Source organism: Taudactylus pleione, unplaced genomic scaffold (genome assembly GCF_031769625.1).
Source record: "Taudactylus pleione unplaced genomic scaffold, aTauple2 ptg000642l, whole genome shotgun sequence".
NCBI lineage: Eukaryota > Metazoa > Chordata > Amphibia > Anura > Myobatrachidae > Taudactylus > Taudactylus pleione.
Window position 1 is genome coordinate 2,746,602 of NW_028285044.1, and position 13,644 is coordinate 2,760,245.

Consider the following 13,644-nt stretch of genomic DNA (forward strand, 5'->3'; position numbering starts at 1 on the left):
AGATTCTTTTTTTATTACAGGCTTTGCCTACTCATATCCCACCTTGTTTCTTTAAATCTCTTCGGAAGATGATATGAGACTTTAAAATTTGTCTTCTACAAAAACAAAACAACCACCACATACTTTACAGGCACAACTACCGAGTGGGTCTACAGCTCCGAGCCGTAATAAGCCAGCACTGCACCCTGTGCCAACCCTGCCCCTTACACCCGTGATGACATTCCATCATACCTCAGAGGCGAGGCCACTTGCTAGACAACAGGGCTACTTACACCGCCAATGGCGCCGGTAAGTATAGTACTGCCTGCAGCATTCTATGGGCGCTGTAGGTGGCTCTGTAGTAGTGCTAGTGGCTACATAGGACCTCAAACATCTGTTTCTCTTGCCTACACCACTCACATTTCTCCTCTACTACTGACTTCTTTCCAGGCCTACGCTCACACTAATACAATGGCACGCATCACACATGCTCTGTCTAGGTCAGCTGGCGGGGACTGATGCAATGTGTCCCTTTCCCTACCCTTCAGGGGAAGCAATCTGGTGGATGTGGAACTTTGGCACTACTTACAAGTGTAACATTTTATACAAAAGCTTCTCAAAATGATTTCGCTCTTGGAGGTGGAAGAAATAAATAGAAAGTATTGCAAAGGAGAGAAAAAACAAACAAAAATACAACATAAAGGCATCAGTACATACTTATCCATGGTCTTATTTTTATAACATCCTTCCAATAGTACATACCCCTCTCCAACATATCCTCTGCCATTGTTGTAGCCAGTCGGGCATCTCCAAGCATCACAGGACAGATTGGGTGATCATTCCCGCCAATGGTGAAGCCTGCAGCTGCCATCTTTTTGCGAAACCTGACAACATCAGTTACTTGCCATTACATGCAGAAATAATAGTGTACTGCTGAATATATAAATAATCACAAAGGGGCTCATGCTGAGCTGGGTGAATATGCAGAAGAATAAACTCTAAGATGTTGTGTAAAGAAACACTGTATTAATGCCCACATAGAAGAATCTGAAGGTGCATCCAGCACTGCACCATTGGCATATGTCAAGCGTACTTACACCCAGATACACAAAAAATATTTACCATATGTTTTGAGAGGCAAAAACGCATTTGCTGTTTTAATAAAGCAAGTGTAATCTTTCTTCTCATGTATAAATGAAAGAAAAAAAAAAAAAAAGGTTTGAAAGTAATCATATGATATAGGTACATTCAATCAAGACAGCTTTGGAGATGAAACCGCAATCAGGCAACCAGAAGCTGCAGCTACCATCATTATCAGTGTGTATTTATACCAACCTTCCAATACACTCCATTGATACAGGCTACTGATAGGATAGGAATATTGGTGTTTCTATGCGAGTCCCGGCCCTGCCTTCTATATCCATGATGTCATGACGTCATACCTAGGGGGCGGTGTCTCCAACTAAGGATGCTCAGGGCATCTCCACAAGGTGCAAGTGCCTGCCTGGAGCGCCCTGCGAGCCACATGCAGGAGCCGTGAGGCAGTGATGGTGCCGTCCCCAGGGCCCTGAGCTACGGCACTGCTCACACACCCCTAGTTATGGCCCTGTGTGGGTCTGCCTCAATTTGAAATAATGCAAACACACCATTACTGTACATCTTTGTTCCACTTTCCGCCTTTCCAAGAATAAAGAACCTAACAAATGGCCTTTTACCCCTGTGTTATATATGTGACCCCCTTATGTAAACTGAATGGGTATTTGTTCTGTGAACAAACAAAAGGCGAGTGCTGAGCATGTACAAAAAGTGCTTTTATACAAAAGTAGAAAAACAAAAACAGAATAACCTGGCGCTAATCTTAATAAAAACCACAATTGAAAAAAACAATATGTGCTAAATCTGCAGCTCTCTGTATAGGAGATCTACTCACAACCTCCTGATCTAGTACATAGAAATAAAGTAAAGAAAGAGAGCGCTGATAACAGCAAAGTGATTTAAATATAAATGTAATGATATTAAATAACCCCTGCTAAAAAAATATAAAACAATTAATATTTTAACATCAACCCAATGTCAGCCAGCAATATATTATTTAATGATACACAATTTACCTCAAACAATAAATACGTACCACGTATTAAAAGAGACATCCTAAAAACTACTTGAATCTCAAAAGCATACAATTGATGTTACCACAGTGGACATGAAATAAATAAATATCTGCAATTGTGTCCTTGTTATTAGATTTCAACAGAGGATTCAGCTGATTTTACTCAATGTGCAGTTGTAAGATGTTATTGTAACAACTTCTTGTACTTCAAATACAAATTGATACACAATGTTTCAACTCCATTGTCCTGATCAATTTCAGATAGTGTATTCTTCACCAATATCAGCATATTCCATGTATATCTATTGAACTGATATTCTTTTGTAACAATTGTAACGGATTTTTCTTTTTCAAACTCCAACTTAGCAAAAACCAGCATTGGCACTAGTGAGGAGAATGTTCACTGCAGAAGTGTAAGGGGTGACTGGCTTCTTACTCAGCTTCTCTACAACACCTGAGAATCAGCATTATTATTAATTGGAGGATTTTCTAGTCATGATTTACCAAGTACCAAATTCTCACCGTGACGTCTTAGCAGCCATCGACTGTGCAATTTTATTGCTTTCCAACAAGAGGTCAAGAGCTTTGGAGGAGCTGCCAACCACAGCTGGCGGAAGCGCGTTGGAGAACAGGTAAGGTCGGGAGCGTTGCCGCAGCAGATCAATCAAAGGCTTTGGGCCTGTTGTGTATCCACCTACAAGGATATGGGACACGTATTCTGTTTAAGAGTAGCAGATAATAGGTGAAAGTCTTATAATATATTAGGCAACCACATGGTAGCATTTTGGACAAGGGTTGGGTACGGGATCCAGACTGTCAGGATGCCAATGGTCAGAATACCAACAGCGGCATCGACGACAGGCAGAATCCCGAAACATTCCGGTGATGACAATTAGGGTTAGGCACAAGGTGAGGGTTAGGCATTAGGAGGAGGGTAAGGGTTAGGTTGCAGGAAGGGAGAGTTTGAGAAGACAGTTTTGGGCGTGATGTGACAGTACGGGGTGGACTTTTATAGCTTGCTGAAATAAAAGCATACCACATGGGCAACAATTATCCTTTAAATTATTATTAATTACCTACATGTCATGCAGAGCTCTCCACTCTATATTTACACTTGCTTGTAAAACAATAGTCTGGGGATTGTATTGAAAGATCTAAGTTTATAGGAAATCCCATTGTATAAAACAGTTAAAAATGAACCTTTACAAACAATACACAGCAGTATAACAAAAAACAAACAACTCACAATAAAATAATGTGGAAAAGGTAATGGTTGGGAAAAAGTAGAGTATGACCTTTCTTATTTAGAGTCCATTATGTGTGAACCCTGTGTGTGGACAACATGCTGCAAGTACAATAAAATTGTGCCTTTGGCAGGAACTAGAAGTCCATCTCTGGACTGTATCAGATGTTGGGGAGGACCATCCCCACTCCTGTTGAAGCTACCTTTGTGTCACACAGGCAGCACATTCTTTATCATCACCTCTTTGTATAGTGCCATTGATTCAACGAGTATAGTATTTATTATTTTTTTCCTACTATTGTTCCAATTCCAGATCAGTTTTTTTGTTTTGTTTTATGGTGTTGAAAGACGCACAGCCGGTCACACAGTAGGCCAAGCTCAGACGGTGAAACTGCCCCTGCCATAGAGCTGGTGCAAGTTTCGATGATGCGCCAATGGTATGGTCTATATATGCACATTGACGGAAATTTACTTTCTTAAGATGCTGCAATTGGGCGTCTAAGTTGTTCAAAAATTGGGTACGGTATTAACAAAGACGCAGATAAGACTGTGGCAAGAGGCAAAACCGTGTCTGCGTCCATCTCTGCATTAGGCCCTTAACATGGAAAAAGCACATTTTTGACCAATTCATTCAGTCAAACACACACGCATAAAAAAAATGACATGAAATAAATGGTAACTTCACATATGATTACTCATGACGTTAATACAGAAGAATTTTAGTAGAACATTTTAAATTAATAAAATGGTTGTAATAGGATGTTTTTTTCAGGGGATATGTAACTAGACAGACAGTTAATAGATAGACACCAGAAGGTAGACCGTGCATAAGGCCGAAACTAAATTTATCCAGAATTTTTAGGTTTAGGATTAGGGTTAGGCACTAGCGCAGAGGTTTTCAACCGCTGTGCCGCGGGCGGTTGTGAGGTGTGCTGCAGCGCTAGAGCCGCAGGTCACATTAAAGAGCTCCTCTGGGAGGCTCTGGGGCACGCCCGGGCCGTGACCTGCCTGAACGTGGCAGCGTGACATCACAGGTCACGCATGCCGCGTTGCCTGCCTGCCCGCCCCAACAGAGTCTCAGCCAGTCCTTTCCTCCCGCTCGCGGCCAGCCAGTCCTTCTCTTCTTCCCGCCTGCGACCAGGCAGTATTCCCACCTTCGCCAGCGGTTAGCCACCCCTTCACTAACTCCTGCCTGCGGCCAGCCAGTACTACCCGCCCGCGACCAGCCACCCCTTCTCTCCCACCCGCCCGTGGCCAGCCAGTACATCTCTCCCTCCAGCGGCCAGGAAGCCCTTTCCTCCTAGCCGCCCGCGACCAGCCAGCCACTGCTGACAGCTCTGCACCATGGGAACCTGCAGCCGATGACAGACAGGTAAGTCTAAAAAAATGTACATTTATTTTTGATGTGGTAGCCAGTATGATTTGATTTTGTGGAGAGCAATGTGTTGTTGTTTTTTTGTTTGTTTCTGTGGGGGTCCTTGTTATTTTTTTTTTCTGTGGTTGCCTATGTTATTTTTTTTCTGTGGGGGCCCATGTTATTTTTTTATGTGGGGGCCAATGTATGTGTGTGTTATATCTTTGGGGCCATTGTATGTGTGTTTTATTCCTGTGAAGGCCAATGTGTGTTTTTTTATGTGAGAGCCAATGTGTATGTTTTTGCATAGGTCGTGCACACCGCATCGCCGGATGGTGTGCCTTGGCAATTTTAAAATCTTGCCTAGTATGCCTAGAGTTGAAAAAGGTTGAAAATCACTGCACTAGCAGAAGGGTAAAGGTGGGTCCAATTTAGAGGATATGTTGCCCGATCCGGGGGATCAGGCTGACATTTTATCGACATCGGCCAGTGTGTTGGTCCATGTGTGCTCCCGCAGAGTCGTATATAATCGCATCAACAGATCCGCTGTACATGCTGCTCAATCTGTCAATTTAATGAATGACGTCAGGCAGGCGAATGGAGCTGGTGCCCGACATATCAGGCGGTCAGGCACGGGATCGTGTAATGTGTACTGACTGCCCAATATGTCGGCCGTCGCATCGCTGGGTACATACATTAGTAAGTGTGTACCCAGCTTTTGGGTTAAAAAAAAAAAAAAAGTGTCGACCATTTGATTATAGTGAATTTTTGACCCGGTCGACCTAAGCCCATGTCGACCATTTACCTGTCAACCTATTGCCTGTCTACCTTCTGGTGTCTATCTATTGACTGTCTAGCAATCCACAACCTTTTCAGGGATGGTCTCAATGTTTAAAACCAAGTGCACAAATAGATGTAAATTACTTTTCTGTTCACAATCTTGCCTGTAGACAGGAAATGGATATACAGTAGCTCGGAATAAACCAAGGCGGAAGTGACCATAGCACACATACAGTACAAATACAGCAAGTTTTGCATATTACAGAAAAGTAATGGTCCGCAACGCGTAACCATAATATTAGAGGGGGATTACCAGGCTACCAATATGAAGACAAGAAATCCACTTCATATTGGTGTGATCAAATAATGGGATTTTCTGATTCAAGAGAACATCAAATATTTATGTAACACTACTAATTTATCATGCTTGTTTTATTCCATTTTTATTTTTTTACTTTATTTTAACCATTCTGACAGCCTATTCCTTCCTTACAGAGAAACTAACAGGACTGGTTTATGTGCATCCATTAAGGATTAAAAATAAATAGCAAAGAAGCAATTGTAACTAGCCAAATCCAAATATTTCGTTTTAAACAAACCTATAGAATTGTGGGTCTGATTCTGAGTTGGAAGCAAAGCAAAAAAGCAAGTAACTTTGGGCCTGATTCAGACCTGCTCGCGAGTGCTGAGCGCTCGCAAGCGGGTCGATGTTGGCCCAGTGCGCATGCGCACGACGGAGGCGGCTCAGTCGTGCACATGCGCGAGACCCGGATAGCGACAGGCAAACCGTCACTACGGGTCTCGTACCAAAGGGGGCATGCTGTCGATGTTGAGTGACAGCACGCCCCCTTTGGTGGGCGGGCCGGGGACGTGGGAACGCCTACCGTCTGGGGCCGGCCCCACTGACATCACAAGTGATGTCAGTGGGACGACTTCTTTCTCTGTAAGAGCAAGAAGTCCACTGGGACTTGCGGCAACGAGACCCTACCACAAGGGTCTCGTCGCAAGTCCGATGGTCGCGATGGTCTTGACCATCACGACCATCTTCCCGGCCACTCGCTATAGCTGTGGGTGGTCACCCACAGCTATGCGAGCGGCCAGGAGCCCGCTCTAAAAAAACAATAGGCGGGCAATGATTCAGAGTGAGCGCTCTGAAAGAGCGTCCGGCTCTGAATCAGGCCCTTTGTATCTGGAAAAACCATCTTGCAATATTATAGCTGCAAGTACATTTTTTACTAGCAGTGCCTACCTGTCGTTGCCAAGTGATTATTAATTTTATTCAATGATACTGAATCAACGATTAAAGTATTATGGTGGGTGGGGACTCTCTCACCTTGTTGTCAGTGAGATCAGTCTGCCTGCTTAGAGCCGTGTAGGCAGTGTGGTGGCCTCCCCTTCCCTCTCCTTCATTCCACTCCTGCACTGGGGTCCTCTGGAGCCTGTCAGTCACAAGCTCCACCCCCCCCTCCTCAGATTACACAAGGAGCTGCTGCTGGAAGAAAACCCACTAAAAGTCGGTTCAGCAGTTCGAGTTTACCGCAAACATACATACAAACGATTGTATATATACTAGCAGTGCCTACCCGTCGTTGCTGAGTGATTATTAATTGAATTAAATGACAGGGAGATTGCTTCTATTTTGGCTCACTGGCACGTGGAGAGAAAGGGATCACATGACATGTTGAGCTGTGGAGGCAGGTTGCTCCCATCTGGGCTCACTGGGTACGAGGAGGGAAATGATCGCACCCACCACTAAAGCAATTTCATCTCACAGTCATGGCATCGGGGGACATAATGACTGAGTGGTGTCAGGGTGCCCATATAGGGACATTTCTCAAGCTTTTTGTCCCCATCTGTATGTGGAGCACTGTGTAATGTGCTAGGCCTGTATAATAAACATTAGTAATAATAAAATAGTCAGTAAACCACGTTATATAGGTGCTCCACAATTAGTTCACACGCACAAGTCATAATTGCTGAAGCCATGTAACGTGTGTCACTCATTTATCAAGGTAACACCCCAGGAGTCATAATATGCTTTCCTCTCTTGGGCTCCTGAATCTCACTTTATACATGGAGCACACACTGAACACACCTGCTGCACACACAGTACAGAAAACATAGAACACGCAGAGAAAATACATGGGTACTACACAGTACAGGACAATACATACTAGAACCAGCAGACAAGGAGGCACACACCTCCTCCAATCCCATCACTGGGGGTGGAGCTGAATTCGCCCTGTGTCCAATCCCTTGCTGTGGAAGGAGGACAATGCCCTATTGCCCAATCCTGAGCCGGGAGGTGCAGTCTGAGTTATGTCAGATTAGTAATCACATTATTATATTACCTACAAGCCCCCCCCCTTCCCCTCCCACCCCCACAAACACGAGGAGCTGCTGCTGGAAGAAGCCCAGTAAATTACCTCCATCATTGAGAAGAAAGGATTGGTGTGTCTGTTTATAGCCTATGTTACTCGGCGGGTCTCAAGGAATATTTCAGTGAAAACCTGATCAAAATCAGTTCAGTAGTTCGAGTTTATCAAAAACATACATACAAAATGAACAATTATATATATGTAGCTCACAAATGCTGAACAGCTTTATTTTTACACTGCAATTTAGATGTGATTTGGAGACACTCCTATAACATGTAAATATCTGCAAATTTTAAATCTGCCCCACCTGCAGTGCAACATAATTTTACACAAGTACAAAGTTACTTGCTTGTTTTTGCTTTACGTCCAACTCAGAATCAGTCCCTTTATGTGGAAAGGAAACGTCCACTTTAAAATTGTCTTTGTTACCCCAGTATAGTTATCACTGACCTGCAGCTCCACCCAACGCTTTGCCAAGAGTGGAATTCACAATTGTCACCTGGTCCATGACCCCCGCCAGCTCATCTGTGCCCCTTTAAAAAAAAAAAAAAAAAGTGATAGATAACTGATTAGTTTGTTCAACCCTCCTTACACATGAAAAATGGTTCAGTGTAAATTTGAAGTTGTGCATGTATGTGTGGTGGGGGGGGGGGGGGCAGGTCTGTAATTGGTCCTTCTTGAGACATAATAAATTCCTCTGTTTGTACATCTGGAGGCGGATGGAGCTACAGCCCTAGGCCTCCACCTAAAATTAGGCCCATCATCATAGCAGCATGGTAATGACCAGCTGCCTACACAATCGCCATAAATCATACGTATTAAAATTATATTTCTGGTTTTCTCACAAAATTATACAATTTTTCAGTTTCTTACATTTTCAGAAAAAGGCCCAGCATGAACTACCATGCCCCTAGTTCAGGGAAATGTTCACACTGCAGTAGTAATGATATTATATCAACAGTACAGTCAGGTGCATAAATATTGGGACATTGACAGAATTTTCATATTTTGGCCTCTATTCACCACCACAATGGCTTTGAAATGAAACCGACAGGATGTGCTTTAACTGCAGACTTTCAGATTTAATTTGAGGGTAATTACATCCAAATCAGGTGAACAGTGTAGGAATTGCAACGGTTTCTATATGTGCCTCCCACTTTTTAAGGGGCCAAAAGTAATGGGACTATCAACTCAAAAGCTATTTCATGGACAGGTGTGGGCTATTGCCTCATTATCTCATTATCAATTAAGCAAGTAAAAGGTCTGAATTCTAGGTGTGACATTTGCATTTGGAATCAGTTGCTGTCGACTCTCAATATGAGATCCAAAGAGCTGTTACTATCCGTGAAGCAAGCCATCATTAGGCTGAAAAATCAAAACAAACCCATCAGAGATAGCAAAAACATTAGGTGTGGCCAAATCAACTGTTTGGAACATTCTTAAAAAGAAAGAACGCACCGGAGAGCTCAGTAACACCAAAAGACCCGGAAGACCCCGGAAAACAACTGTGGTGGATGACAGAAGAATTATTTCCCTGGTGAAGAAAAACCCCTTCACAACAGTTGGCCAAATCAAGAACACTCTCCAGGAGGTAGGTGTATATGTGTCAAAGTCAACAATCAAGAGAAGACTTCACAAGAGTGAATATAGAGGGTTCACCACAAGATGCAAACCATTGGTGAGCCACAAAAACAGGAAGACCAGATTAGAGTTTGCCAAACAACATCTAAAAAAGCCATTACAGTTCTGGAACAACATCCTATGGACAGATGAGACAAAGATCAACTTGTACCAGAGTGATGGGAAGAGAAGAGAAGGAAAGGAACTGCTCATGATCCAAAACATCAGTGAAGCATGGTGGTCTTAGCTTCATGGAGGGGGCATGTATGGCTGCCAATGGAACTGGTTCCCTTGTATTTATTGATGATGTGACTGCTGACAAAAGCAGCAGAATTAATTCTGAAGTGTTTCAGGCAATATTATATGCTCATATTCAGTCAAATGCTTCAGAACTCATTGGACGGCGCTTCACAGTGCAGATGGACAATGACCCGAAGCATACTGCAAAAGCAACCAAAGAGTTTTTAAGGCTAAAAAGTGGAATGTTATGCAATGGCCAAGTCAATCCCCTGACCTGAATCCGATTGAGCATGCATTTCACTTGATGAAGACAAAACTGAAGGGAAAATGCCCCAAGAACAAGCAGGAACTGAAGACATTTGCAGTAGAGGCCTGGCAGAGCATCACCAGGGATGAAACCCAGCGTCTGGTGATGTCTATGCGTTCCAGACTTCAGGCTGTAATTGCCTGCAATGGATTTGCAACAAAGTATTAAAAAGTGAAAGTTAGATTCAGGATTGTTTAGTTTGTCCCATTACTTTTGGCCCCTTAAAAAGTGGGAGGCACATATAAAAACTATTGTAATTCCTACACTGTTCACCTGATTTGGATGTAATTACCCTCAAATTAAATCTGAAAGTCTGCAGTTAAAGCAAATCTTGTTTGTTTTATTTCAAAGCCATTGTGGTGGTGAATAGAGGCCAAAATATGAAAATTCTGTCAATGTCCCAATATTTACGCACCTGACTGTATGTGTACCTACATTGCTCTTCTTTGGGGTGAGGGCTGTAGCTGTACATTACTATTAAGTGCAAAAAAAGCTTTACATGTCATATTGATGCATTTAGTCAATTATTTGTTGATAAAATAAGGGATCTATTTATCCAACAGAGAAGTCTTTTTTCATGGGTTTTCACAAGAAAAAGGACCAGTTTCTATTTCTCTATGTTATCAAAGGCATTTCTTGGAGAAACCTCTAATTTTTCAACCAGCGCCTTAGGTTTCGTACAGGAATACCACCTCCATAGCCTACTATGGAGGTAACAAAAAAATATAGAAAAATAGAGTTTATGAATAGAAATTGTAAATATTTTAATAAAACATGAAATGCCAATTTTAATATCAATCAATCATATGACAGCTTACAATGAAGATGGCCAATAAAGCACATTAAAAAGTACTAGAAAATACAAAAAAAATTCATGTTTTATTAAAATATTTACAATTTCTATTCATAAGCGCTCTCTATTTTTCTATATTTATTTGTTCATTCCTTGTTTTGTGGGGCGCTCCCAAACACCCCTTTTGAGAGCTGCTATATAGCAGTTTTACAAGATTTATGTAGTGGGCGCCTGATATATACTTTTCTAGTATACTTTGGTTCTACTATGGAGGTAATGTGGGCAATGAAATGAAGAAATGCTCAGCTTTTTGTTGCTTGTCTGACTCGCTTGACGCCATTTAAGGATGAGGTTATGCAGTCTTCAGCTGGGTACACACTGAGACAATGTAGGCACGATATGTCATTTCCGGCTGCATCGCTGAGTGTGTACGGCCAATATGCGCGCTCCCGCGGCGAGATGAGACATCTTCCAGTCGGCCGTGATGCATTTCCAACCGGACGATATCGCATGCGGCCCCATTGCAGGTAATGAAGGACGGAACAAGATACCATTCATTACCTCGTTCTGATGTGTACCCAGGATCCAATATGTTAGCCTGACAAATCGGCTGGGTATACATCACTCAGTGTGTACACAGCTTACCTGCTACTGGAGAGAAGGATCAGTGGGGAAGATTATCTTCCCACTCTGCTGGTGGCTGCTGGTCTCACTCCTTCCCTCTCTCTTTCTGACTAGCACATGCGCAATGTGGACACAGGAACACATGAAAAGATTGCATAAACATAACGCTGATGCAGGACTAAGTAAGTCACATCGCCAGAAAGGTGATTTAGTGCAAAACCTCTTTGATAGATGAAATATTACTAAAAGAAGTAACGTTGGAAAAGCGGCAATATTAGAAGACACTTAATGATAAATAGGCTCCTAAGTTCCTCACCGTCCATTTGGTCCCATAAAGCCAGTTGCATGACATTCATCTATAAAAACCAGTGCGTTGTACCGCTTTGCCAGGTCACAAATCTCACGAAGAGGGGCAATATCTCCATCCATAGAGAAGACGCCATCTGTAGCTATGAGGCGCAACCGGTGTTTCTGAAGAGAAAGATGTTGGATGAAAAACATCTAATTTAAACAGCAATTTATGTAATATTCATGTATCTGTCTGATATGTTATGACCATTATAGCGTTTAGCACGTTGTGGTGTGTGCAGTATAGTGATTGCGACATTTTATGGTCGTGCATAATAGATTTGTGCTTATTTGAGTTGAAATTTGTATGTTCAGTTATTTATCTGTTCACGATGTTCGTAATAGCTAAAACTCATATTATATTGTCCACAGCCGTATTATTACATTCTATCTGTTCGCTACACATTGTGTTTATTACGCTGATTAGTTTGATCTAGAGGCCAGTGAGCACGATAGACTGTTTTTAATTATATGTCATGTGTTTTTGGTCACATTGTATTTGTGTTATTTGGTAACCATGGTGGTTACCATGGTAACCGTTGAATGGGAGGATGTGACGTCATTACTGGCTCTGTGGACTTCCAGGTTGGAGCCAGGAAGTGATGTCGCGGTGCAGCATGTTATCTAACTGCTCTATATATGTTTGGTAAGTGTAACATGTTTGTATGTATTTTATGCTCGAAAAAAGCGCTAATAAAAGGCGCTGAAACGTTGCAGACAGCATCTTGTCACATTTGGTCGTTTTTTACATGGAGTGCCGCCTTGTGGAGATTATGTTCAGTTCGTCCTGTTTGGCAGTGACTGACTGTGGAGGGCACCTGGCCCAGGACATTGTGGAACCCGTGAATGCCGGTGATCTGGACTTGTATATATATATATATATACACACACATTAAATCACACACACACACACACTGTATATAGTTCCAAAAGCACTGGGGAAGTTGTTGATAGTGTTCTAAATGTCCCATGTTCTTAACTTCGGAGTGGTAATTATCCAGGTAAGTAATGAGCAGCCTTGATTGCCAGACCACCTGTGAGAGGCTGATAAAAGGGATGGACAGTCTCTCACTTCCTGGGTAGCAGGCTAGCAGACCTGTTGAGACATTGCTATGGCTTTATGAAAGAGTACTGTGCTGTGAGTTGGATATTAGGTCCTCAGACCCTTGGAAAGGGAGACTTATGGATATCAGTGGTTCTCAAACTCTGCCCTCAGTTCACCTTTTCCAGGTCAACTAGCAGGTGCACAGGTGTATTCATTACTCACTGATTTTATCACTTAACCTTCACTACTAACAACTCTGTAAAATAGATTTACTCCTGTTTCACTTTTATACCAACTCTATTTACATAACATATACCAGCAACGATTAAGTTTATAGCATATTTCCCTAGTGATTAGAACAGTGAATTCCGTAAATAAGCCTTTCAATTGCAACAGTTCTGATAGCAGTTGTGGCTCCAGTTCTGTATAGAATTGTATAGTTTTCAAAGTATTCCTCCATTGTCTATAGTCTCGGTTAAGGTGAACATTTTGGAATATAAATGCATAGATAGATATCTTGGGATTGCAAATATTTCCAAAATAATCCGGCACTCTCCTGCATCAATGACAACACACTGCGTGCTCGTGCTATAGAAATAAATGTCCTGGTAGGTGTATGCAGAAAATGACACCTTGCGCGGCACTGCAGTTGGTTCCAAAAGTGTATTCAAATATCAAAACATATTAGCAGCAATAGCAGCAACGTTTCTGGACCGCGCAGGGTCCTGTCCTCAGGTTGTCGTATAATGCTCACTTGGGATTGCCATTTGATACCAATTTGTAATAGAAGTTAACTTCCTCACATCTCAGAGCGTGTTATAAT

At 42.3% G+C, this 13,644-nt stretch overlaps 1 protein-coding gene across 2 annotated transcripts in view; it reads right to left on the reverse strand.

Moving 5' to 3' along the window:
• Positions 1-13,644, reverse strand: part of LOC148479004 (2-amino-3-ketobutyrate coenzyme A ligase, mitochondrial-like) — a 64,381-nt gene that overhangs the window by 7,155 nt on the left and 43,582 nt on the right. For both annotated transcript variants that reach the window (XM_088455111.1, XM_088455112.1), the window contains exons 5-8: positions 11,745-11,899; positions 8,295-8,377; positions 2,612-2,783; positions 742-863 (exon numbers count right to left, since the gene is read on the reverse strand). In XM_088455111.1, coding sequence (XP_088311237.1) covers positions 742-863; positions 2,612-2,783; positions 8,295-8,377; positions 11,745-11,899 — 532 coding nt within the window. The remainder of the gene's footprint in view (positions 1-741; positions 864-2,611; positions 2,784-8,294; positions 8,378-11,744; positions 11,900-13,644) is intronic.